Source organism: Cavia porcellus, unplaced genomic scaffold (assembly GCF_034190915.1).
Source record: "Cavia porcellus strain 051 isolate PalLab524CR breed Dunkin Hartley unplaced genomic scaffold, mCavPor4.1 scaffold_7, whole genome shotgun sequence".
Classification (NCBI taxonomy): Eukaryota; Metazoa; Chordata; class Mammalia; order Rodentia; family Caviidae; genus Cavia; species Cavia porcellus.
The window spans coordinates 38,850,844-38,874,746 of record NW_026947490.1 but is presented as its reverse complement, the minus strand read 5'-3'; the positions used below and the strand labels follow the sequence as shown (position 1 = coordinate 38,874,746).

Sequence of the window (23,903 nt, the reverse complement as noted above, 5' to 3'; positions counted from 1 at the left end):
TACAATATACTGGCAAGCTTAACAGATGTACAAAAAGTCTTTGACAAAATCCAAGGTCCATTCATGATTTAAAAAAGCCCTTTAAAAATAGACAAAGAAGTCCTTATCTCAACATGATAAAACCTACTTATGACTAACCTACTGTCAATAACATTTTAAATAGTAAAAAGCTGACAACTTTTCCTCTGAAATCAGGAAAAAGACAGTGACGCCCATTATCAATAATCCTATTCATCATAGCCCTTGATACATTAGCCAGAGTAATCAGGCAAGAGAAAGAAATAAAAAGGGAATGTACAGGAAAGGACAAAGTCAAAATATTATTGTTTGCAGATGATCTTTTACTTACAAGATGCAAAATCTCCACCAAAAGACTCCTAGAATTGATAACCAAATTGAGTAATACAGCAGGAATACAAAATATACAAAAATCAGTAGCATTCCCATACACTAATAATAAACTCACTGAAAAAGAAATTAGAAAAACATTAGGAATACCATTCCCAGTATCATAAAAAGTTAAATAATTAAGTTTTAATATAAGGAAATGAAAGACTTCTACAATGAAAATTTTATCAGAATGAGAAAGGAATTGAAGAGGACATCAAAAAATGGAAAATGGAAAAATGAAAAAATAAAAATTGAAGAGGACATCAAAAAATGGAAAAAAAACCTGTTCCTAATTAGGCAGACTCAACATAATCAAAATAGCTATGCCTCCAAAACTGATACATAGATCTGATGCTATCCTAATCAAAATACCAACACCATTTTTTATAGAGCTAGAGAAAACAATCCTAAAATTTACATGAAATAAGAAGAGATTAAGAATAGCAAAGGTAACTTTGGATGACAAAAACCAAAACCAGTGACATCACAATCCCAGGCTAGAAATTATAAAGCTACATCATGGTATTTTCACCAAAAAAGGATATGGATCAATGCAACAGAATAGAAGAAGCAGAAACAACCCCAGGCACATACAGTGATTTGATCTTGACAAATGAGCCAGAAACAGTCACTGGAAGAAATGGAACCATCTTTAATAAAGGGGCATGGAAAAATTTAATATCCACCTGCAGAAGACTGAGTCTAGATGCATGCATCTTACCACGTACCAAAATAAAAGTGGGTTAAAGATATAAATGTTAAGACAGAAGCAATCTATAGAAAGATAAAGTAAATACAACTCTTTGACATAGGCATAGGCCAGGACTTTCTGAACGGAACCCCCAGTAGCACAAGAAATAATACTGAGAATCAACAAATGGGATCATACCAAAGTTAAAAACTTCTGCATAGCAGGGGAAACAACCAACAGAGTGAAGAGACAGTTACAGAATGTGAAAAAAATTTTGCCAGCTATTCTATGAGCATAGGACTAACATCAAGAATAGACAATGATATAAAAAATTAGACCCCCAAATAAAAGACCCAATCTCAAAATGGGCAACCAAAATGAGTAGATACTTCTCGTACAAAGTACAAATGGCTAATCAGTACATGAAAAATGCTCATCATTGCTGGCCATCCACCCCAGAAAGAATGGCTAGCATCGAACAATATTAAAATAACAAATGCCGGTGAAGATGTGGGGAAGGAGGAACTCTACTGCACTGTCCATGAGAATGTAAACTAGTATTACCACTATCGAAATAAATGTAGAGATTCCTCAGAAAACTAAACATATGAATTCCATCTGACACAGCTATCCCCCTTCTACGTGTCTTCTCAAAAGTTAAAATCATATTAGGATATATTCATACCCCTGTTTATAGCAGCACAATTTATAATAGCTAGAACTTGGAAACAGCATATACGTCATCAACCGATGAATGGATAAGGAAATGTACTTCTACAGAATGGAGTACTGCACTGCAATAAGGATAAACTGGAGGCATTTATAGGCAATTGGATGCAACTCGAGAACATACTGTTAAGTGAAATAAGTCAGACACGCAAGTTCCAATGTTTCAGTTTCTTTTCTATGAGAAACACTATACACACACACACACACACACAGCAAAGTAGAGGAAAGATAAATAAGAAGTAGGGAGAATTTCAATTACTTTCCCAAATTACAAATTCTATTGGTTTAAAAATATTTCAATATATATGCTAGCTGATTTCATTTATACTACTAGTTTATCTTAGTTTGTTGAAAAGGAAGATCGATATGTTGTTATGTGTTTGCTTCTTTTTTGTAAGAATCTTTTTGGTTTATATCTTGTACTCTGAGTACATGGCCTAGGCCTGCATATTGTTGACAATAATGATACACGGTGTGGTAACTATTGTTATTCTTTAGTCATTTGATTATGAAATTTTTAGTTTTTCATAAAATAAAAAAATTAGAAGAAACCCTAATGCCTCTACACATGCTTACCAACACCAGCCTTGTCCCTTTATTCTGAGTGCTTTACTAGTATGAAACTCGTTTACCCTTCACAACCCATAAGTCAGTAGTATTAATGCTATTTCTGGGAGAAGCCAGCGACAGCTGAGGTGAAGGCAGTGAGAAGCAGAGCCCAGGGGCTGAATGAATGAATGGTCTCCCCACTTCTCCCTGGGCAGGGCGCATGCTCTGTCATTGGCTGTCAGTCCACACTTTCCATCATCTGACCCAACTAGCTCTTGTTTAATGTCTGCAATTTTGTCTTTTTATTTGAGACAAGGTCTTGCTATACAGTTCAGGCTGGCCTTGAACTCACTTATGTAGTCCAGGCTGGCCCCAAACTCACAGCAACCCTCCTGCCTCAGCCTCCTGAGTGCTGGGATTACAAGGCATGCACCCAGCTTATTTTATAATTATAATTTAATTATAATTATATTATAATTATTCAGCCCCTGTGCTCCACCCACCTCTGCTTCTCACTGCCTTCACCTTGGCTGTCGCTGGCTTCTCCCAGAAATAGCATTAATACTACTGACTTATGGGTTGTGAAGGGTAAACGAGTTTCATACTAGTAAATAATTATTATATTATAATTTAATTATAATTATAAAATAAGCTGGGTGCATGCCTTGTAATGCAAAATTTTCTTTTTGGAGACAGGATTGTGCTATGTACTTCGGAATGGCTTTGAACTCACTATGTAGTCCAGGTTGGCCTGGAACTCACAGTGATTCTCTTGCCTCAGCCTCCCACGTGCTGGGATTTTAGGCATGTACCACCATGCCTTGGCAATTCTATAAGTTCTGTAATAATTGCTGACTTGGCATGGGACAGTCAGTCCCAGAAGACTCCAGCTCCTCCCCCAAACCTGTAATGGGCCCTGTTTTCTTGTCCATAGGACTGTGGGAGGATTCTGTTCATTCATTCATTCTTCAGGGAAGTACCATTGCAGGGGCTGTGGTAAGCAGTACCAAAGTGAGCACAAACCAACAGGATTTTCCTGCAATGAGGTCACAACCCTGAGGGAAAAGGCCCTCCTGAGGGTGCCATAGACACGTGAACTTCAGGTGTGCTCCAGCTACCACTGTGTAAGGCAGATACGTGAGGTGACAGGCTTGGGCAAGTTTGCTTCCTTGCCTGCAGTCACCTGCTAGAAGCAGGCAGAGCAGGGCAGAGTGCACACTGACACTGTGTGCTAAGCGTGTGGAGAACACTGGCAGAGCAGTGGTAGAGTACAGACCCATGGCAGAGTCTGTTCAGTACCTGAGTGGGAAGCATACAGACAGGACAGCTATGTGGAGGTCAGGAAAGTGCCCCAAGTGGCAGGAATGAGATGCCCAGACACGTAGGAAAGGACACAGTGTGTCTAACAAATGTTTTTACTTTGACACAGAGTCTCACTAAATTGTCCTAGCACTCTGAAGCCTGGGGCAGGACCTTTTTCCATTTTAAGTGACTTGGGTCCCCTGCATTCCCTCACCCCCAGCAAGCAGAAGGGGGCTGAGTGTAGATGTGCTGGGAAGAGTGTTGGAAAGCTGACAGCTTCGTTTGAAACTATGGAAGCTTGAATGCGCCTGTGTGTGTGTGTGTGTGTGTGTGTGTGTGTGTGTATGTGCATGTGTGTATGTACATGTGTACATACGTTGTGTTTGAGTCTGAGGCAGCCCCAGGGAGGGGCATAGTGAATATCTTCATTTTATGAATTTTAATTCTTTGATATTTTGAAAATGTTTATATTTGGAACCCAATAATACATAATGGGACTGATTTTGACTTTACAGAAAGGTGGATTTGTGGGGTGCATAGCGTGTGTGGGACCCATCAGGACCTGAGACCTTTGTTGGGGGATGAGAAGCCACTGGAGATTTAAGTAGGATAGCAGGTCTAGTGGATGTTTTCACAACATCTCAGGCTGCTGGGTAGGAGCTGGCAGGTAAGATCTGGTGGAAAGGCTGGCTCCATGGCCATGCTGCTCCTAGAGCTGAAGAAATCTCAGAGTTGAATGGGAAGCAGTTGAGTTACAGACATGGTGAGTTGATATGCCTTGGAGGAAACAAGCAGATGTGTGTTACAGTATTCTTGAGAACCATAGTGTGCGTGTGTGTGTGTTTTGCAGATTAGTACTTCTTTACCCTTTGAAGAATCAAGGTCCTTTCTGAGACTGTCTCTCCAAAATTGTACCCAGAGGCATGCACATACCCAATTCAAGGAAAGAGGTTTACAAACTCCATGAGAGAAGCTGGAATCTCCACCCTCCTGGGTTTCAGATAGGCACAGACTACTCCCCTTACCACTGGTAGACTTTGATTTCTTGGTTGTTCACAATCAGCTGTCCATTCTTGTGCTCTACATTCCCTTTGTATCTGCCATGCGTGGAATCATACTTGAACATATACACCTGCAGGAGATAGAGTGGATCCTAGTCTTGAGTGGCAGAGAGCGCTGTCCTAGAGGTTCCCATCTTGGTGGGGGTTCTGCATTGCAGCTGGAGCCTTCCATAGAGCTCTCTGAGCCCCTCCCCACCTCAATCCCACACTTTTTGGTCCCACCCTCTGCCTGCTTCTCACCATGTATTGTGGGTCAATGAATGGGTCATTCACAGCCACCACTTTAACGCCCTTCTCCATGCAGGCTCGCAACACCAGACGACCAATACGTCCAAATCTGTCCAGGGACAGGCAGGGGAGGGGACAGAAGATAAGAGGGTAATGGGCATGCTACGATGTCAGTATCCCACCTACACTCATGTTGAAATGTAATTCCCATTGCTAGGTCTTAAGAGAGTGAGATACTCGGAGTGGGAGATCATGAGGGTGAGAACCTCATAGGCGCTGTAACAGCTTTGTAAGGAGACTCAAACTAGCAAGCTTGCTCTCTCTCACCAAGTGAGGCTTTGCATTGCCTTAGGACTATGCAGATCTACCAGCAAGAAGGCAGTCAACGAATGCTATCCCTTCCTAGCTTCTAGAACTAGATAAATAAATTTCTATATATTACTTAGTTTCTTGTATTCAGTTCCAGTAATAGAAAATGGACCAAGGAAGATGCCCACTCAAGGGGACTGGGTGGGTGGCAGTCCTCAATCTGGGAGAAAAGACAGCCACATCTGTGCTCCATTGTTGTCTCTTGCCCACATGAGCTCATCAAGCTCAACTCCATTTTCTGTTTCTCCCTCCCCTCTGTCCCTTGTCTGTCCCCTATTCTGAACTCGCAGCTGGATGGATTTGTTAAAACTTTAAGTCAGATTGTCTCTTGGCATGAAAACCTCCATGGCTACCCATAAAACAAGATCTAAACTTCTTACCATGGTGTACTCGGCCCCTGCTGTACCCACTTTTCCATCTTCTCTTCTTCCTCCCTTTGTGGTCTCTCAAACAGCCTTCACTGATGAACTTACTTCACAGCTGTCCTTGAGCACAGTGAACTTGCACCCCAGAACACTTTCTTCTCCATCTGCCTGAAGGTCTTTTTCCCCAGTGAGACACAGCTGGTGCCTTTTGTCACTAAGGTCTCACTCTCATGATACCTCCTAGAGGCCTTCCTGACGCTGCTAGTGTTGCCCTCTCCAGCTTCATGACACTACTGAGGTCTACACAGTTCACAGCATGTGTCCCTGAACTGTCTTGCTTCTGTTTGATGACCGCCTTCCCCAGAGTGGGAGATCTCCCAGGGCAGCCTCTCTATCCTGTCCCACTGGGCATCTAGCTGGTACAGCGAGCAGTCAGTCAGCTGAGAAACAAAGAGACTCCCCCAGCTAGTCCAGGCCCCAAAGCTTCAGGAGTGGTCCCAGGCTGGAGGCAACTCACCCATTGATGCCCACAGTCAGCTCTTGACTCATAGGTGCTTTCTTGGGTGTTGGAGGAGGTGACTCGTGTGGCTTGACTTCCTCCTTGACTGGCTGTGGTGTAGGCTCAGGTGCCGGCGGCGGTGGTGCTGGAGGGGGTGGTGCTCTGACCACTGTGGGGAGAAGGACAAGTTGGGGAAAGGAAGCAATGAGCTCTATCACTGCATGAAAGACAAGGAACCGTCTTTGTCACCCACAACCTGTTGCTGACTGGTCTCTAGTGGCCAGCTGTGTAGCCTACTATTTCCCAGACACACTTGATCTTCAGACTGAGAGAGGAGCAGGGTGGTTTTACAATACCAGTGCTCTAAGGCCCCTTCTCTGGAAACTCAAATTCAGTGGGCATGTAGTTTTAACAGTTCGTTAGAGGTATATTCTCTGTGCCTCAGTTTCCTCCTCTGTAAAGCAGACTACTTTCAACAAAAAACAAAAGAAAAAATAATGCTTTCTCTCAGAAGATCATGGTGAAGATCATATGAGGTGGCATATGTAGTATTTAGGACAGGAATCATTCCACACATGTTTATATCTCAAGACCATTTCCTGAACCTGTGAGATAATTGACTGTTATCTGGGTATTAATAAGATATTTAGCCTGTTTTTATACTTCCAAATCTGGAGAATACTTTATACTTAACACACATCTTAGTGCCATGGCTCTCAAATTGTAATGATGGTACCACTTACCTGGGGAGGCCTCTTCCTAGAAAAATAGGACTCAGTGAGTGTGTACTGAGGTGTGGGAAAACTGGTTTTAACAAATTATTTATTTACCCACTTAGAGACACTCTTGTGACATAGACCATGCTGATCTCAAACTCCTGGTTCCCCTGCCTCAGTCTCCAGAGGGCTGGGATTAGAGGCGTGCACCACCACGCCCAGTAGAATTTTGTTTTAAACAAGCACTCAGGTGGTTCTTACCCTCAGGCAAGTTTAGGAGGCCAAGTAGTTAGACCTCACAAGACCAGTGGGAACCCATCAGCCCCCACCTCTCTGCATGTGCCTCTCCATCTGTTCCTGGGCTGTGCTTCCACCTGAGCTACAGGGGAAGCCTTGAGGAGGGCAGAGGAGAAGCGGAGACAACACTCTGGCTGGCACAGGGTTTCTAGCTGGGAAGTCAGACTTGGCTGTCAGCCTTGTTTCAGTCACCTGCCACTGTGTGGCATTGAGCAAGCTAATGAACCTCTTTGGTTTGTTTACTGGATGTTACGCCTGGCCATCTAGAGTCTGCTAAGAGGGTTCAGTGAGATCTCAAGTCTCACAAATAGACACTGATCTTTGCAGAGGAGGGAAGGAGTCTGATCCTCAGAGTATTCATGAGGGATGAGAAGGAGAAGAGGTTTGGAAGGACTACATGATGCTGCTAGGAGTTGGTTTTGGCATGGAAATCAAAGGCCCTTGAAAAAAGGCCCCTGGAGGTGATGGAGTTGGGGGCTGGGGGCCAGCTGGCATGGCTCCCTCCCCTCTCTCCACTGCCACATACTTATGGCCTGAGGTTGGGTGGTGAGTGTTTCTAGTAGCAGTGCAAGTTCATAAAGGTACTGTATTAGTGTTTATTGATGGTAGTGACCTTGAAGTTCCTAATCACCTTGGGAATGCTGGCATTCTCCAAAACTTTATTTCTGCTATCATAAAACAGGGAGCTTTGTCCTCCTGGGTTAAGAGTGGGGTCTAACGAGGCCCATCTAGTGACCTTTCAGAAGAAAAGGCTCCTCTCCTCCCTTCCAGTCCAGGTCGGGTATTTGGCTAGGAAGTGCTGGGCTAACTAGGTGCTACGCTGAGCTCTCTGCATACACCATCTCACTGAATATGTGAGACAGTGCTAGAAGCCACTTTACAGATGGGAAAATGAAGCCCGAAGTCACAGAACTGACCATCCGTAGCTGTTAACCTATTAACTTTTGTTGGGACCCTGAAGTCCTGGCTGCCCAGCCCCACCTACAGTGCCCACCCATTTGTGGGAAATGAGGAAACAGAAAGGCATGAGGGCAGTTCTCCTGGAAGGCCTAGGTTTTTTGGCTTGAGTACGGGGTGTCCACGTGTGTCCATGTGTGCACACGTGTGCTCACACATGTGCCCCTCTGGCTGGGTGAGGTAGGACAGCACACGGCCTGGAGCACGAGTCAAGCCTGGGGTGGAATCCAGTGCCACCATTCCCTAGCTGGGTCAGCTAAGTGACTTGCTCTCTCTTTACCTCTGGTGGCCACTCTGAAGTCCGGACCACGGACATACAGGCCTCACCTGGTGTGAATGCACGCCTGAATGTGAATAGTGTGGCCTGGCAGGCTGCGCTGTCCTTGTTTTGTGAAATACAGTACAGCGGGGCAGAGCCCACGAAAACACAGGGCCTCTTTCTTGCGGTCCCCACCAGCGTCAGTTTTGACGTGAGAAGCCTGTCCGCCAGGTTCTTCCTCCGGACTCTGGCCAAGAGCAGCCCTTTTGCTCCCTGGTCTTGGCTCCTGCTCCTGCACCTTTCCCTCGCGCTGGCGCTAAGCCCCCAGCCTCTGAGAAAGCCCAGTGGTCCTCCGCGCACCCTCCTCCCTACCCCGGCCCAGCCAGCCGCAGAGAAGTCACCGGGGGCGGGGCTTCCAGGAGAGGAAGCAGGTCGGAGGAGAGGGACCCTGGACACGCTGCGCGCTTGCTCGCTGTGGGTGGGGGGTGCGGTTCGGCTAGGGGGCCCTCACGCCTGGGGTAGAGGTGGCCATTCTTTGCCATTGGCCTTTACTGTCCCTCCCGGGGGTTGCAGCGGCGCCTTCCTCACCTGGGCATGGCTGTCGCAGCAGCTGGACAACAGTGACATTGGTGAGGACAACGTCGCGTCTCGACATGGCCTCTTAAGGTTTCATGGCCTAGCTCCCTGGGACCCGTGCGTGATGTGACTGAGGTGCGGGGCGCAGGACCGGTGGGTTGGCAGCTTCTCATGAGGTGTCACAGTGCCCAGTGACGTCACAGAGGAGGCAGCATGCTGGCTGGGAGGACCTGGGGCTATCGCCACAACCCCATACCCTTGACGCAGGTGGCCACTGGCCCAACGTGGGGGCGCTGGCATCTAGAATGGAACCTCTTTTTTTTACGGGGGCCCTCATAGATCTTTTCTTTTCTCTCTAGAACGCGGTCTCCGTGCTGCTGTGTCGTTGTGTGTCCCCCCCCCCCGCAATCTCTGGAAACAGATCTTCTCGTGCCTGCTTCTGGGTTCTTCCCCACACCGTCCTTTCAGACTCCTCAGCTAAAGCTCCTTGCTTTCTCAGTGACTATCTGCCCTTGCCTCACTCCCCCTCAATCTTTTATCCACCTCCCCATTCTGGCTAGAGGTTCCAATATGCAGAACTACTCCAGAGCCTGATGAGGGAGGCTGAGGCAAGAGGATCGCTTGAGCCAGGAGTTTGAGGCCAGCCTGGGCAACCAAGCTGGAGCCCAAGTCAGAAACAAACAACCCTGCCTAGCCCAAAGCAACCCAGACTACTTTAGAGTTGTCCTTTCATTGTTTTATTTCTCTTCTAGCAGGTCACATCCCCATCTGGTTTACTCATTTGTCTTCTTGTCAATTATCTTTGCTGCTAGACCATAACACTGGAACATCAGGGACCCTGTCTTACCTATCTTTGTCACTTTTTATCTCCTGTTGACTAGTAAGTGACTTGGCATTTAGAAGGTATTTGTTCAATAAATAATAGAGGCCTACCTTCAAGATACTGGGTTCTGTTTCAGATCATTGCCATAAAGCAAATGTTGCAATGAAGTGGGTCACACAAATTTTTGGTTTCTCAGGGCCAAAAAAAAAAAAAAAGTTAGGCTTACAGTGTATTGTAGGAAGTGTGTAAAAGCATTATGTGTAAAACTAGTAATGTAAGCCAGGTGTGGTGGCACACACCTGTAATCCCAGCACTCAAGGCTGAGGCAGGAGGATCACTGAGTTCAAGGCCAGTCTGAGCTACATGGTGAATTCAAGGCCAGTCTGAACTATATAGCAAGACACCATCTCAATCAACTTTTTTAAATACTTTTTTTTTTTGAAATGAGGTCTTGCTGTGTTGCCCAGAGTGGCCTCGAACATTCAATCCTCCTGCTCCAGTCTCCCTAGAAGCTGAAATTACAGGCACATGCCACTACCTACATCAGCATAACTGGGAGCATAGCTCAGCAGGAGAGTGCTTGCCTAGCATGAGCAAGGCCTTGGCTTTAATCCTTAGCACTGCAAGAAACAAGACAAAATAAAACAATTAAGGCATTATTGCTTAAAAAGTGCTAGTGGATGTCTAGTTCCAGCTATTGGGAAGGTGGAGGCAGAAGGATCACATGAGTGCACAAGTTTGAAACCAATCCAGGCAATGTAGCAAGATCCCAAACAAACAAACAATGCTAAGGTTAATCTGAGCTGTAGGAAAATGGCACCAACAGACTTGGTCAATGCAGGGCTACCACAAAGCTTCAACTGCATTTTCTAATGCAGCATATGTGAAGCACAGTGGAGCGAAGCACAGTGAAATGCGATTTGCCTGTATTTATAAATGAGTAAATAATGCCTCTTCAGGTTTCTTCTGCTCCCCAGTGTTTCTTCAAGAAACCACCAAGTCACATCTTCTCACAGCACCCTGTTCCTTTCCTCGTAGCTTTTCTGTCAATGCATTGCAAACTAGTAATCGATTGCTGGGTCCATGTCTCTGCCATGGGCTCTGAGCCCACCATGGGCTCAGAAAAGCTGACCTATTTTGTTCACCACGGTGCCTCCAGTTTTCAGTGCAGGGTCTGGCACAAAGTAAGCTTTCAGTAAACATCTGGGAAAGAACAGGTGGACAAAGGCATCTTCATTTAAAAGCCCTGGCATGGGGAGTTGTGTGAACTTCGCTGACTCACAGGCAGGCACCTTTGCTTGTTGGGCCAGCTGACACGCAGCTGTGACCAAGATTTAGGGGTGTGGGGATTTGTGCCATAGGAGTCACCATCCAGAGAGGAAAGGTGGAAGCCAAAAGTCACAGAATGACATAATCTCTTCTTTCCCCAAACCTCCATTGGAACTCAGTTGGCCAAGTACCTACCAGGAGCAGAAATTGCGAAAGCTTTCCTGTCTGGAAGGCCTGAAGAAGAGGGACTGAAAATAAGCTGGGTAAAAATGAGGTGATTTCAGTGAATCAAGACCAAAATTCAGATGAGTCATCAAACAAAGGAGGACAGATTTTAATATGCACAATCAAGGAAGGAAAAAACCCATCACAAACAAAACCAGGAATGAAGAGATTGATTTTATGAAGCTTCACAACATATTTGAAAATGCCTTCCACTGAAAATTTTATTTCAAAAATATAAATGATCAACTTGGGCATGGTGGTACACACCTGTAATTCCAGTAGTCTGGGAGGCTGAGGCAGGAAGATCACAAATTCAAGCCTAATTATAGTAATTTTGGTGAGGTCCTGCCTCAAAAAAACATTTTTTTAAAAGGCGCTGGGGTTAACTGGGCATGGTGGTGCATGCCTGTAATCCCAGAACTTGAGACACTGAGGCAAGATCTTTGCAAGTTCGAGACCAGCCTGGGTTATAAATTGAGCTCAAGGTCAGCCTAAACTACATAGCAAGACCCTGTCTCAACAAAACAAACAACAACAACAACAAAACAAAAAACACAACAACAACACAACAGGACTGTGGTCATAGCTCAGGGTGAAGGCCCTGGATTCAATCCCCAGCCCTCTACTCCCAACCCATATCAAAACTGATGTAAAGGAAGAAATGGTAAATCTGACCAGGTCAATAACAAGAGAAGAAATAGATTATGGTATGCCCTTCCCAAGCCTGCTTCAGATCCACATCATTTTGTGGGCAGACCTGCCATTCCATACTAACAGCAGCAGACTGTAACTAGATTTGGGAAGCCCAGTAGCAGCTGCTATTCAGAGAGGGCTCTGGTACGGCACTTGCTGAGACTGTTTGATGGGTAAGCCACTTATGTACGTGCCCTGCACTTGCTTTGGAGTGCCTTGGGGACAGCCATGGTGGCCCAGCTATTGAAACTTCCTCCATTCAGCACAACCATGTTACCAAAGGTAGCCATGTCCCCTGACAAGACAATTCCAGGCCAATTTCAGTTCTAGAAACAGTGCCAGTGTCCTAAGTCACACAGTCACAAAGGGGAACAGAAAGACTTAAGAGAGATAGGGATTGGGGGTTACAGGAGACAGAAGAAGGACAGAGAGAGGATGGAAGAAAAGAAAAGATGAAATGCATTTAAGGAGGAAGCCCTACTTCTCAAATTGGGGCAGGTTAGAAGCTCATCACCCCTCTTCCCTGCTCGGCAACCCGCTGGCCTGGGATACTCCATCATTTAGAGACCAGATAGAGGTGGGAGAGCCACACCTAGGGTTACCCAGGGATCTGCTTTTGTCACTGGGGCATGAAACCAGGAAATAGATGTGATGAGCTTTAATGTGTGGAGGTGGCCCAATTAGTCACCTCTCTCTGTTGAGCTGGGAGAAGATCTCTAGACTGGCACGTGTGGTCCTGGGTGGAACTGACTACCCAGCATCTGGGGTGGAACCATGGCTCCTCTGAGGGGAGTGGGCCTGGTGCCCTGGTTTGAGCAAAGTCTGAAAACAAGTGCAGATTCTCACCACACCTGAGCACCCACACACATAACTCTGCCACCCCCACTAACTCACGCCCAGTACATTTCTTCGTGCTTGGCCTTCCTACCAGCAAACCCATTTCCATCCCTGGCATTAAACCTCATGTATCTCTCACCCCTACACTGTTCCCACTCACTGGCTCTTGGTCACTTCCATCCAAACTGGCTCCCAGGTACATATGCTGCTGCAGACCTAGCAGCCACCACTTGCCCTTCCTTCTGACATCCCTCTTCAGCCATAGGCCAAACTCTCATTGGTCTCTTCCCCCAACCTGAGCCAACAAATCAACACTTGGGGCTTCAGGTCAGGGTTTATGAGGCCCCAGGGAAGGAGGGCAGGAAGGAAGAGCTCCTGACCCCAACCCTCGTGCTGGCTGACAGTGCCTGCTGCCCCAGGTCCTTGGCCCCTCCCTGTGGCTGCCTCAACCGGCTTTTCAGGAGGCACTGCGTCTCAGCTCATGGCAATCACCCCCTGCCCTTGCCAAAGGGCTGGGAGGCAAGAGGACAGGGTTCCATGATGAGAATGTGATCCTGACTGCAACCCTCCACAAGGGACTCTGCTGCTGGGAGGACTCGGGCTCCCTTCCTTCCAGCACACTGTGAAACTGAGGCTTAGGCTGGGCCTCTCTGCCCTTGGCTTCTTCTAACCCCTCATGTATTTCACCTATACATATTCACTATGACCTAGGCATGGTTCTAGCAACTGGGGATATAGCAGTGATCCACACAGATGAAGGACCTGTTCTCTGGAAGTTCGTAGTTTGGAGGTATAGAGGTGACACACAATAAGAAACAAAGATAGTTTTAGTACATGCTATAGGAATGAGAGGATGACATTACAGAGGGTAACTAATACATTATCTCAGGGGTGCTCAGGGAAGGCTTTGGAGAAGGTAACATTTGAACCAAGTACAGAATGAAGAGAACAAGCCTGTCATGTGAGGCTTTGGGTTCTGAATTCTAGGCAGAGACAAGAGCAAGTGCACAGGCAATGGAGTAGCAATTGTGTAGTGCATGGTTGAGGAAATGGTGCAAGACCTGAGGGGCTGGAGCAGAATACCTGAGAGAGGGAGTAGGGGTCCACAAGAGCAAGGTCCAGTGACTACCCTAACTCTCCTAGTGTTTTTGCTTCTCTCTGACTGTGCCTCCTATCTTTTCAGACTCTCACTGCTGGGGAATCGGAGCTGAGGTTCCTCAGAGGAGAAACAGGGCTGAAGGACCACAGGGTCACAGGTCTGGGTGGTTGCAGGAGGTGGGTTTGTAAAAGAGGAGACCTGGACCATGGGTGAGGAATAAGAAGAGGAGGTGCTGGGTAGGGCAGGTACCCTCCTCTCGGGTGGAGGGCCTCAGAGGAGCAAGGAGCAAAGATGCTAGGGCTCTTCTCTATGCATGACTCACCCTCTCTTCTTCTTCTTCTTTTTCTTCTTCATTGCTCAACACCAAATCTCCCTGGGAAATACTTCCTTGACTGGTCACCAAGTCACTGCCTCACAGGCACAGTTGAGTCATGAGGGGTGGAGAAGAGAGCAGGAGGCAGGATAAATAGCAGTCTTGCTTCCCGGGCTCCTTTCTGCATTCTCCCCATTTTCCCAACAACATGCATCCTGCCACATTACTCAGCTCCTGCTGCCTCCTTCTGCTGCTAGGGGCCTTGCCTGGATGGGCAACCAGTGATGACCCTATTGAGAAGGTCCTTGAAGGGATCAACCAAGGGCTGAGCAAGGCAGAGAAAGAGGTGGGCAAGGCCCTTGAAGGCATCAATAATGGAATCACTCAAGCTGGAAGGGAAGTGGAGAAAGTTGTCAATGGACTTAGCAACATGGGGAGCCATGCCAGCAAGGAGATGGAAAAGGGGATCCACCACGGCTTGGACAAGGTAGCCCATGGAGTCAACAATGGCGTCGGACAAGCAGGAAAGGAAGCAGAAAAACTTGCCCATGGGGTCAACCACGCGGCTGGACAGGTTGGGAAGGAGGCAGACAAAATCCATCATGGGATCCATCATGGGGTCAACCAGGCGGGAAGTGAAACAGGGAGGTTTGGTCAAGGGGCCCACCATGCTTTTGGTCAGGCTGGGAAGGAGGGAGAGAAATTTGGTCAAGGGGCCCACCATGCTTTTGGTCAGGTTGGGAAGGAGGCAGAGAAGTTTGGTCAAGGGGCCCACCATGCTTTTGGTCAGGCTGGGAAGGAGGCAGAGAAGTTTGGTCAAGGGGCCCACCATGCTTTTGGTCAGGTTGGGAAGGAGGCAGAGAAGTTTGGTCAAGGGGCCCACCATGCTTTTGGTCAGGTTGGGAAGGAGGCAGAGAAGTTTGGTCAAGGGGCCCACCATGCTTTTGGTCAGGCTGGGAAGGAGGCAGAGAAGTTTGGTCAAGGGGCCCACCATGCTTTTGGTCAACCTGGGAAGGAGGCAGAGAAGTTTGGTCAAGGGGCCCACCATGCTTTTGGTCAACCTGGGAAAGAGGTAGAGAAGTTTGGTCAAGGGGCCCACCATGCTTTTGGTCAACTTGGGAAGGAGGCAGAGAAGTTTGGTCAAGGGGCCCACCATGCTTTTGGTCAACCTGGGAAAGAGGTAGAGAAGTTTGGTCAAGGGGCCCACCATGTTTTTGGTCAGGTTGGGAAGGAGGCAGAGAAGTTTGGTCAAGGGGCCCACCATGCTTTTGGTCAGGCTGGGAAGGAGGCAGAGAAGTTTGGTCAAGGGGCCCACCATGCTTTTGGTCAGGCTGGGAAGGAGGCAGAGAAGTTTGGTCAAGGGGCCCACCATGCTTTTGGTCAGGCTGGGAAAGAGGCAGGGAAGTTAGGTCAAGGGGCCCACCATGTTTTTGGTCAGGCTGGGAAAGAGACAGGGAAGTTAGGTCAAGGAGTCTTTTATGCTGCAGATCAGGCTAGGAATCAAGAATTCCATCATGCATTTGGGGAGGAAGGAGAAAAATTTGATCAAATGGTCCACCATACTTTTGATCAGGCTGGGAAAGAGGCAGAGAAGTTTGGTGAGGCTGGAAAGGAGGGAGAGAAGTTTGGACAGGAGGTCCACCATACTGTGGGTCAAACTGGGAATGAAGCAGAAAAATTTGGTCAAGGAGCCCACCATACTTTTGGTCAGCCTGGGAAAGATGGAAGGAAGTTAGATCAAGGAGCCTACTATGCTGCAGACCAGGCTAGGAATGAGGCAGAGAATTTTGGTCAAGAATTTCACCATGCTTTTGGTCAGATTGGGAAGGAGGGAGAGAAGTTTGGCCATGGCATTCACCATGCTGTGGGTCAGGCTGGGAAGGAGGCAGAGAAGTTTGGTCAAGGAGCCCAGTATGCTTATGGTCAGGCTGGAAAGGAGGGAGAAAAAGTAGCTCAAGGAGTCCACCGTGAACTTAGCCATGCTGCAAAGGAGGCACAACAGTTTAGCCATGATACTCAGTATGCCGCAGGGCAGGCTGGGAAAGAGGGAGGAAAGGTAATCCATGGTGTCCAACCTGGGGTCAACGAGGCTGGGAAGGAGGTGGAGCACTTTGGCCAGCGAGTCCACCATGCTGTTGAACAGGCTGGAAAGGAAGCAGACAAAGTGGCCCAAGGGGTCCATGCTGGGGTCAACCAGGCCGGAAAGGAGGCAGAGAAATATGGCCAAGCAGTTCACTATGCTGCGGGTCAGGCCGGAAAAGATGCGGAGAAGCTTGGTCAAGGTATCCACCATGCTGCTGGTCAGGCCGGGAAGGATGTGGAGAGGTTGCAGCAGGATGTTCATAAAGGGGTCAACCAAGCCAGCAAGGAGGCCAACCAGCTGCTGAATGTAGGTGAACAGGGGTGGGGAAACTGGGGAAAAGGGGCTGGATGGGAGAGGTTCAACTCTTGGAACGTTTGGGCAGTCTGTGTAGTTTTCATTGGTCACAGAAGCTTGAGAAGCCACATAACTGCATTACCCTTCTTCCTTTTTCCTTCTCTGTAACTAAGGAGCTATTGATTTGTAGGTCAGGCAAATTAAGCTATCTTATCTGCAAAGCCTAGCCCAGATGTGTGCAAGGGACCCAGTCCCACCTTTAGGAAATGGCCCTCCTGCTGATGGGATCTAAGGTGAAGAACATGTAATCTTTCTTGGAAACAGGAAACAGTTCTCAAATCAGAGCTCTTAACTGCAAACAGAAAGATTATTGAGAGCAACCAGAGTGTAAGAGTGAGCATGAGGAGCAGCTTTCGAGATAAGCTCCTTTGTGGTTAATCTTTGTAACAATCCTCTGAGGTGGCTGGGTTGAGGATGCTGACTCCCTGATGCTCAGATAAGAAAACCAAGGCTAAGGAGATTTGTCAAGGTCATGTGGAGAGCTGGAGAATTACAGGTTGTGGTTCTTCCTCTTCCTCTATACTGCCTGGTCGAGGGAGGCCTCCTGAAGGCTTCCTCTCACTCATTTATGTAGGGGCAACAGTTATTAGGACCTAGGAGAACAGCACTATTCACAAAACTATAAGCATCAAGGAGGGAGCTGCTTGGGGAACAGCCGAAGGCCATGTACCCCCAGCTCCCCATTTTCCAATCTCCAAGAGCAGTCACTGGATCAGCATATTGTAAAAACATCTTGAGGACTGGCTCAGGCCTCAAAGTTCAGAGCCAAGTCCTCTGGCAGGCAGGGAGGCAGGGAGGCAGGGAGGCAGGGGGAAGAAGCGCCAGTGAGGAAAGAGGGCCCTGAGTCACACCACCTGAGTGGAGGCTGGGGAGGGTGGTTTGAAGTGTAGGACTTGAAACAGCAAGCCCAGCATGGGTTGGAGTGCAGCTCGGGAGACACCACCGCGGAGTGATGGGGGAGGACAGGGATAGGGCTGAGGAGGGATTGAGGCTAGAATGTGTGGAAGGTTGATTTAAGGTCAAGGCTGAGGTTGAACTGTGGTCTAGGTATTTGCAAGGCCTTCTACGTTTACCTTCCCATTAGGGCCTTCAGTGATTAGGAGTGTTTCCCAACACCGAAGTAAAAGGAGTTCATGAAAGGCCTGTGAATAGGAGGTAGGCATCCTTTCCATTTCCAGCACTACTCCTGCAGCCCAATGGGCTTTAGGTTTTCTAACTGGACAGAGAGTGAGGATGCAGAGTCAGCTCGTGCCTCCCACCGCAGACCCAGTCACCCCAAATGGAAGCAAGTCTCTGGGTAAAAGGAACTTGGGAGACTCTTGAGGGCAGGAGGGTACTAATGGCTGTCTGGGCTTTGTTCACAGGGTTCTCAAAACAGCGGGCATACCGGCCAGCACGGAGGAACCGCAACCACCCCGTTAGCATCTGGGGTAAGTCTTCTGGGCATAGCATGCTCCTGGTGGTGGTGGTGGGATGGGGGCTACTTGGAGCGGGTATTGGTAGGGAGGGAGCCCATGACTGACCTTTTGTTCTTGAATTCCAGGCCTCGGTCAACAAGCCTTTCATCAACATTTTGGGTCTGTGGAGAGTAAGTGCCTGTATGGTTTCTATTTTCTGCTTTTTGTCCTGAGAGATGATCTTTCATCCCTTTCCCACGGCTTGTTTGGGGTCAGCTTCTCTATGGACCAACTCAGTCTCTGCAGAGACATCCAACCTGTTCTCCTGGCTGGCTCTTATCCTTACCTGCCCTGGCTTTCAGCTCTTGGGTTTGCTCCATTCCCTCTGAGGCAAACACAGCTGATAGAAACAACCTCCAGGGCACTTGAGCATCTGGGAGCCAGAAAGGGAGGTGCTGCCAAACCATCTCTTCACACACCCTCTTGGTGCCTGCCATCTCTTCTTGGATTCCCAGTAGCTGGCTGGCTTCCCTCTCTGCCCTGGTGGGAACAGCTCTGTACTCCCATTTCTGTTGCCTTGTGGCAGTGTGCCCGGCAGGGGGCTCTCGGAGCTCTTTTTCCCTGGTTGAAACTTACGGTTCTTGGGGACTCCGGGTTCTCACTCTGGGCCCAAAGTCTTATTTCTACCTTTGTACTTGGTATATCCACTGCTTGAGAAGGGGACTCAGGGCTGAGGGTATGTGACAGTCCCATTAGAGCCTATACTACAGGGGTGGCAGAGGGTCTTCAGAGGCCAAATGGACAGGCTCCTTGCTTTCTACAGAGATCCTAGCCCCTCTAATTGTGAGGGATGGCTCCTTACTTTCCTCAAAAGAGGCACTGCCATCCTGAAGCTAGTTCCAGAACACAAACAGGTCCTGGGCTAGAGTAGCCAGTCTCCTTCTCACTTCTTAAAGTGGGGGTGTGGGCTCAGGTCTGGGTGCCTCATAGCCGGGCATGTTACATTCATTCCCTCTCTCCTCTCTTCTAGAGCATCGCCAACATCATGCCCTGAACTGATGTCAAGCACACTAATATTCCTGTTGTCATACTTGCTGAAATGACCCAAGGAGCTAGGGGTGGGGGAGAGGTTCCCGGAGTACATTAAGGAGGCTGTACTGAGACGTGAATAAATGTGACCTGCTGTCTTCTCTGTTCATGGTCCACCAGACTCTGTAAAGAGGGATGGAAGTGGTGGAGTGGGGGCACCTTCATTTTATCTTCTTGCTCTTTGCTGAAGGTGCTTGGGCCTGCTGCACAAGATGGAACGAGGTGGAGATTTCAAGATGAACAGCTAAAAGAGGGCAGCTCATGGGGACAAGCCATGTTTTGCCAGTATGAAAAGTTTGTGCTCAGCATTGGGAAGAGCACCCATATAGGGAAAGTTACTGATGTCAGTGGTGGGAACCTAGGGCACCAGGGAGAGAATGGGGGCACCTAGATAAAGACCAACTGGGTAGCATTCTCATTCAGGGGGTGTGGCACCCAAAGAATAACAACAGTAGCTTTCTTTTATGGTGTAATCAAAATGTTCTGGGTGCTTTGAATGCATGGCATAATTGAATCCTCCTAACCACTCAGTTAGGTAGGAGGTATTGTAACTGGCCTCATTTTATAGGGAGGCACGTGGAGGCTTGTAGGACTGGGAAAAGAGACCGAGATTGCATGATCAGTAAGGGGAGGGAGGGAGCTACAAAGGCTATTCCATTTGGCACCACAGGGATAAGGAGGGAAGAAAGAGACACATGGGAGAGCTCTCGAGGAAGGGGAGGGAAGGCAGAAGGCTCAGGCAGGCGGAGACACTTTGGTGACAGGAGGAGGGTCTCTTCTCCAGTGACTGAACGGAGATACAGAAGGCCTGGTTTCAGATCCATGGACTACTCAAAGCTCAGAGAAGTCATGTTAGCAACCATTCTGTCTTCAGCACTTAATAGACTCCAGAGCTGTTTGAAGGCAACTGTAACCACTGAAGACCCCCATAATTTAAAAGCAGAAATCCTCTTATTAGCCCCATTGTCTGAGGCAGGAAACTGGGCTCAGTGGGCAAGGGCACAAGCCATGAAAAAGTTGCAGGCCTGCATCTGGTTCCCAGTCTACTGCCAGAGTCCCGACTCTCACATTTGTCCCCAGAATCTCTCTACTACTTTCCAAGCACTGGCAGCATGCTGGTGTCCTACCTCCCCATCAGGAACAGGTGCCTGGCGCAGCTTATTCCTCCTTTACCCTCGGGGCCATAATTTCCTCCTCTATAAAGGTGGTGAGGTATCTGCAAATGTGGAATACAACCTGCTTCCAATGCCTAAATTATATCAATCCAGGGACCAAAACTAAGAGGTAATGTTCGTGCCCTCGGGGAATTTGTCCATTCAGGGAGGCAGGCGGTAAACAGAATATGAAAACAAATACAAAACAATGCACAATAAGAGAGCTAAAGGACATATTAGGAGTGGAAGGACCTGCAATTCTACAATAAACATGACGGCCTTGAAACTGTGTTCACCGCCTTTTGCCTTATTTTGTAGAATACCATCATTTTATTATGTTTGTTCCTTCCCTTTGCTCATATTTTATTTTGAAAATGTTTTATAAGTGACAAAAAGATGAAAGTTTTACAGAGGACTACTGCATTCTCACCACTTAGACTCTAAAATGACCATTTTATTATACTTGCTTGATCACACATCTATCAGTACATTTTAGATGCTTTTTGAGTAAACTGCAGACATCTATTTGCCATACTTTACTACATAGAGCAATTCATTCACAGCAGACACTGCTGAGCGTCTTTTTCTCTTCTGAACTCTGGTTCATATATATACAGTATATACTGGAGGAGCCCCTACTTGAAGGAATTCTACAGTGTAGGATTTTGCAAAGACAATATTGAAGAGGGTTTGTTCTTTAATCAGGTAAAAGCTTTCACTGACTTTATTTACATGTACATTTTCTTGCTGGGTTTGCTTGGAGTGGACGTAGATCTTCAAAGTATCAAAGAGCTATGAGATAATTTATATTATGCTTGTGTGTGCATATGTGTGGTGGAGGTGGTAGTGGGGTCCCTCCTGAGAAGCTTCTGGAGAAGGAAGGCTTTGAATGGTAAAGGAAATACTAGGACCTACTTCCTCCCTGAAGGTCCTTTCTGCTGCCTGTTCTGCTAGAAAACTTTCCCGTATTTCTCTGCCCCTGATGGCTTTCTGTCACCCAGACTGGCTCCTTCTTCCCCTTCAAGAAGGAGCAAGGTTATTGCTACTATGACTCTTCAGCCTGAACTTACCTATCGTTATTTCTCATAGTATTCTAAGTTTGTCCTTCATATTGCATATGACAATTTATAACTATATTATGAACATTATTTGTTTAACATTCATTTCCCCCCCACTAGATTAAGAGATTTAAGAGGCAAGGTCAAGGTCAGGGAAAAATGTCTGGTATTTGAGCAGATGGCTTGGGCAATCTTGGCAAAGGCAATAGAATAAGAGTGAGCAAGAAGTGGGTTGCTTTGCCGAGCAGGGTGGAGCAAGGCCAGGGAGCAGCAGAGAGGAAGGACCAGTTTCTGCAGATGTAAAAGAACAGGGAGAGGAGCTTGGGTGGGACTCTCACAGCTACCTTTTATTGGGTGCTTACTGAATCTGTGCTAAGCACTTACAGACATGATTCATCCATCCTCACAGCTACCCTATGAGGTAGGTACCATGATTATTGCTCCCAAATGATGGAACTGAGGCACAGAGAAGGGAGCATTGCCTGAGGCCACCTAGTTAGTGAGCTGTGGTGACAGAACTCATTCAACAGTATTTCCTGACAATAATCTCCAATGGTGAGGTGGCTGGCTGACCCATGACTCTCAGCAAGGGGAAAAAAGTTCCTCTAGAATTGTCCTCTTTAAATATAGGTCTGCAAATTTGACCTTTTCAGGACATGTGCATGCATGTGAGTCAAAGTTAAATGGCTTTAGGACCATATCAACACACCCAGCACTTTCAGGAACACACACTACATGCTTCTGAGTGCCAAGCACTTCCCTGAGCTCTTCACACATACATACTAAAGCTGGTGATCCTCATGTTCACCCGTCTTTACAGACAAGGATACTGTTGTAAAAACTGTTGTAAAATGAAGGTCACACGAGGAAGTGGTGAAGCTGACCTTGAACTTAGGCTTTAAGAGAAGCACTGTGAATACTGTGTGTGAGGCTGCTGGTGCCAGTTTGACCCCATAAAGAAAACAGAAACATCAGTCAGATTCAAGGCCTTGTCTTCTCATGATACTTAGAATTCAGCCTCTATGTTTACCCTGAAGTTCCTTCCTTGGTCTCTATATTCCCCAAACCTCCATGTTTTGTACCCTAGAGGAACTCTTTCAGCGTCTGCCTCCAAAGGCCAAGTATTCATTCAAAGAACCAGCTCTTCATTTCACTGATTCTGTTTTTGTTTTTGTTTGTTTGTTTTGAGATGGTTTCAGTCTGGCCTTGAACTCACTTTGTAGCCCAGGCTGGCCTCAAACTCACAGCAAGCCATCACCATGCCCAGATGTATTGTTTTTGTTTGGTCTCAATTTCATTAATTTCCACTTCGGTCTTTATGATTTTCTTCCCTGTACTAGGAATTTGGATTGTTCTTTAGGACCATGTGCTTCATTAGCTTATTGTTTTAGCTCACTCTTTTCATAATGTGAGCATTCACAGCAATAAACTTCCCTCATAAGACAGCTTTCATTTGTTCTATAGGTTTCAGTATGTTGTACTGGCATTATCATTTGGTTCTAGGAACTGTTTATATTCTTCCTTGATTTCTTCTGGGGCCCACTGAGTACTTAGAAGTGTGTTATTTAATGTCCAGGTATCTGTAAAATTTCTGTGGGTTTTTTTTTGCAATTGATTTGTAGTTTCAATGTAGTATGATCTGACAATATACATGAAATAATTTCAATTCTTTGTATCTATTTAAACAGGCTTTATGAACTAGTAGGGAAACTTTGGAAAAAGTTCCATGCACTATTGAGAAGAATGTGTACTCTGTTGTGGAGGTATGATACTCTATAGACACTTATAATAGGGCTGGATTGTAGTTCAGTGATACATACCTATTAGTTCCTTTTCTTTGAAGATGTGGTTCAGGTCTGATATTAGTTGGTTTTTGTTTAGTTGATCTGTTTATAAAAGAGCGGTATTGAGGCCCCCTACTATGGTTGTGTTGGTATTTATTTTTTTATGACCAGAAGTGTTTGTTTTATTAAACTGGGCATGCCAATGTGTGGCACACATATATTTAAAATTGTTTCCCTGTTGTATTATTCCCTTAACTAATATGGAGTGATCTTTGCCTGTTCAGATAAGTTTTAGCTTGAAATTCATTTTGTCTGAGAAAAAGATTGCTACTTGTGCTTGCTTTCAGAGTCCTGGTGCATGAAAAATTGTTTTCCAGACTCTCAGTTTTTAGTCTATGAATTTTGTTTCAGATTAGATGTGCCTCTTGTATGAAGAAAACTGTTGAGGTAGTTTATTGTTTTGTGTTTTGTTTTTTTGAGGCAGGGTCTCAGTAGGTAGTTTAGGCTGGCTGTAAACTCTTGGTGAGTCTCCTGCCTCAGCCTCCTGAGTGCTGGAATTATAGATGTGAGCCATATCACCCAGTTTGAGATATTTTGTTTGTTTGTTTTTAAATCCAGTCTGCCAATCTGTGTCTTGTAGCTGGGGAGTTGAGGTCATTTACACTGAGAGTTATTTATGAAAAGTATTGACTAGTCATTTCTGTCATTGTGTTATTTTTCTGTTGTTGACTCTTTTC

General features: G+C 46.7%; 2 protein-coding genes across 7 annotated transcripts in view; one reads left to right on the top strand and one right to left on the bottom strand.

Annotated features, from left to right (window-relative positions):
• Positions 1 to 23,903, bottom strand: part of Gapdhs (glyceraldehyde-3-phosphate dehydrogenase, spermatogenic) — a 74,826-nt gene that overhangs the window by 11,307 nt on the left and 39,616 nt on the right. The window contains exons 1-4 of one of the 2 annotated variants that reach the window (XM_003466620.2): positions 9,001 to 9,208; positions 6,202 to 6,352; positions 4,963 to 5,059; positions 4,687 to 4,793 (exon numbers count right to left, since the gene is read on the bottom strand). In XM_003466620.2, the coding sequence (XP_003466668.1) occupies positions 4,687 to 4,793; positions 4,963 to 5,059; positions 6,202 to 6,352; positions 9,001 to 9,067 (422 nt within the window). In that variant the 5' untranslated portion in view covers positions 9,068 to 9,208. Of the gene's footprint in view, positions 1 to 4,686; positions 4,794 to 4,962; positions 5,060 to 6,201; positions 6,353 to 9,000; positions 9,209 to 23,903 lie in introns of those variants that run through there. The other variant, XM_063253378.1, reaches the window with a different exon arrangement.
• Sbsn (suprabasin) lies at positions 14,420 to 19,277 on the top strand. 5 transcript variants are annotated; one of them, XM_063253376.1, is made up of 5 exons: positions 14,420 to 14,734; positions 16,391 to 16,636; positions 18,049 to 18,114; positions 18,228 to 18,272; positions 19,112 to 19,277. In XM_063253376.1, exons 1-5 carry the CDS (start codon positions 14,456 to 14,458, stop codon positions 19,133 to 19,135), a joined length of 660 nt encoding a protein of 219 aa, XP_063109446.1. In that variant the 5' UTR covers positions 14,420 to 14,455; the 3' UTR covers positions 19,136 to 19,277. The 5 variants fall into 5 exon arrangements, with proteins under 5 accessions (XP_063109446.1, XP_013004541.1, XP_063109447.1 ...); XM_013149087.3 differs by having other exon boundaries at positions 14,420 to 14,821; XM_063253377.1 differs by lacking the exon at positions 16,391 to 16,636.

Coding starts and splice junctions, on each gene's coding strand:
- Sbsn (XM_013149086.3), top strand. CDS start 14,456: ATGCATCCTGCCACATTACTCAGCTCCTGCTGCCTCCTTCTGCTGCTA. Junction 16,637..18,048: donor AGGCCAACCAGCTGCTGAAT/GTAGGTGAACAG, acceptor CTTTGTTCACAG/GGTTCTCAAAACAGCGGGCA. Junction 18,115..18,227: donor CCACCCCGTTAGCATCTGGG/GTAAGTCTTCTG, acceptor CTTGAATTCCAG/GCCTCGGTCAACAAGCCTTT.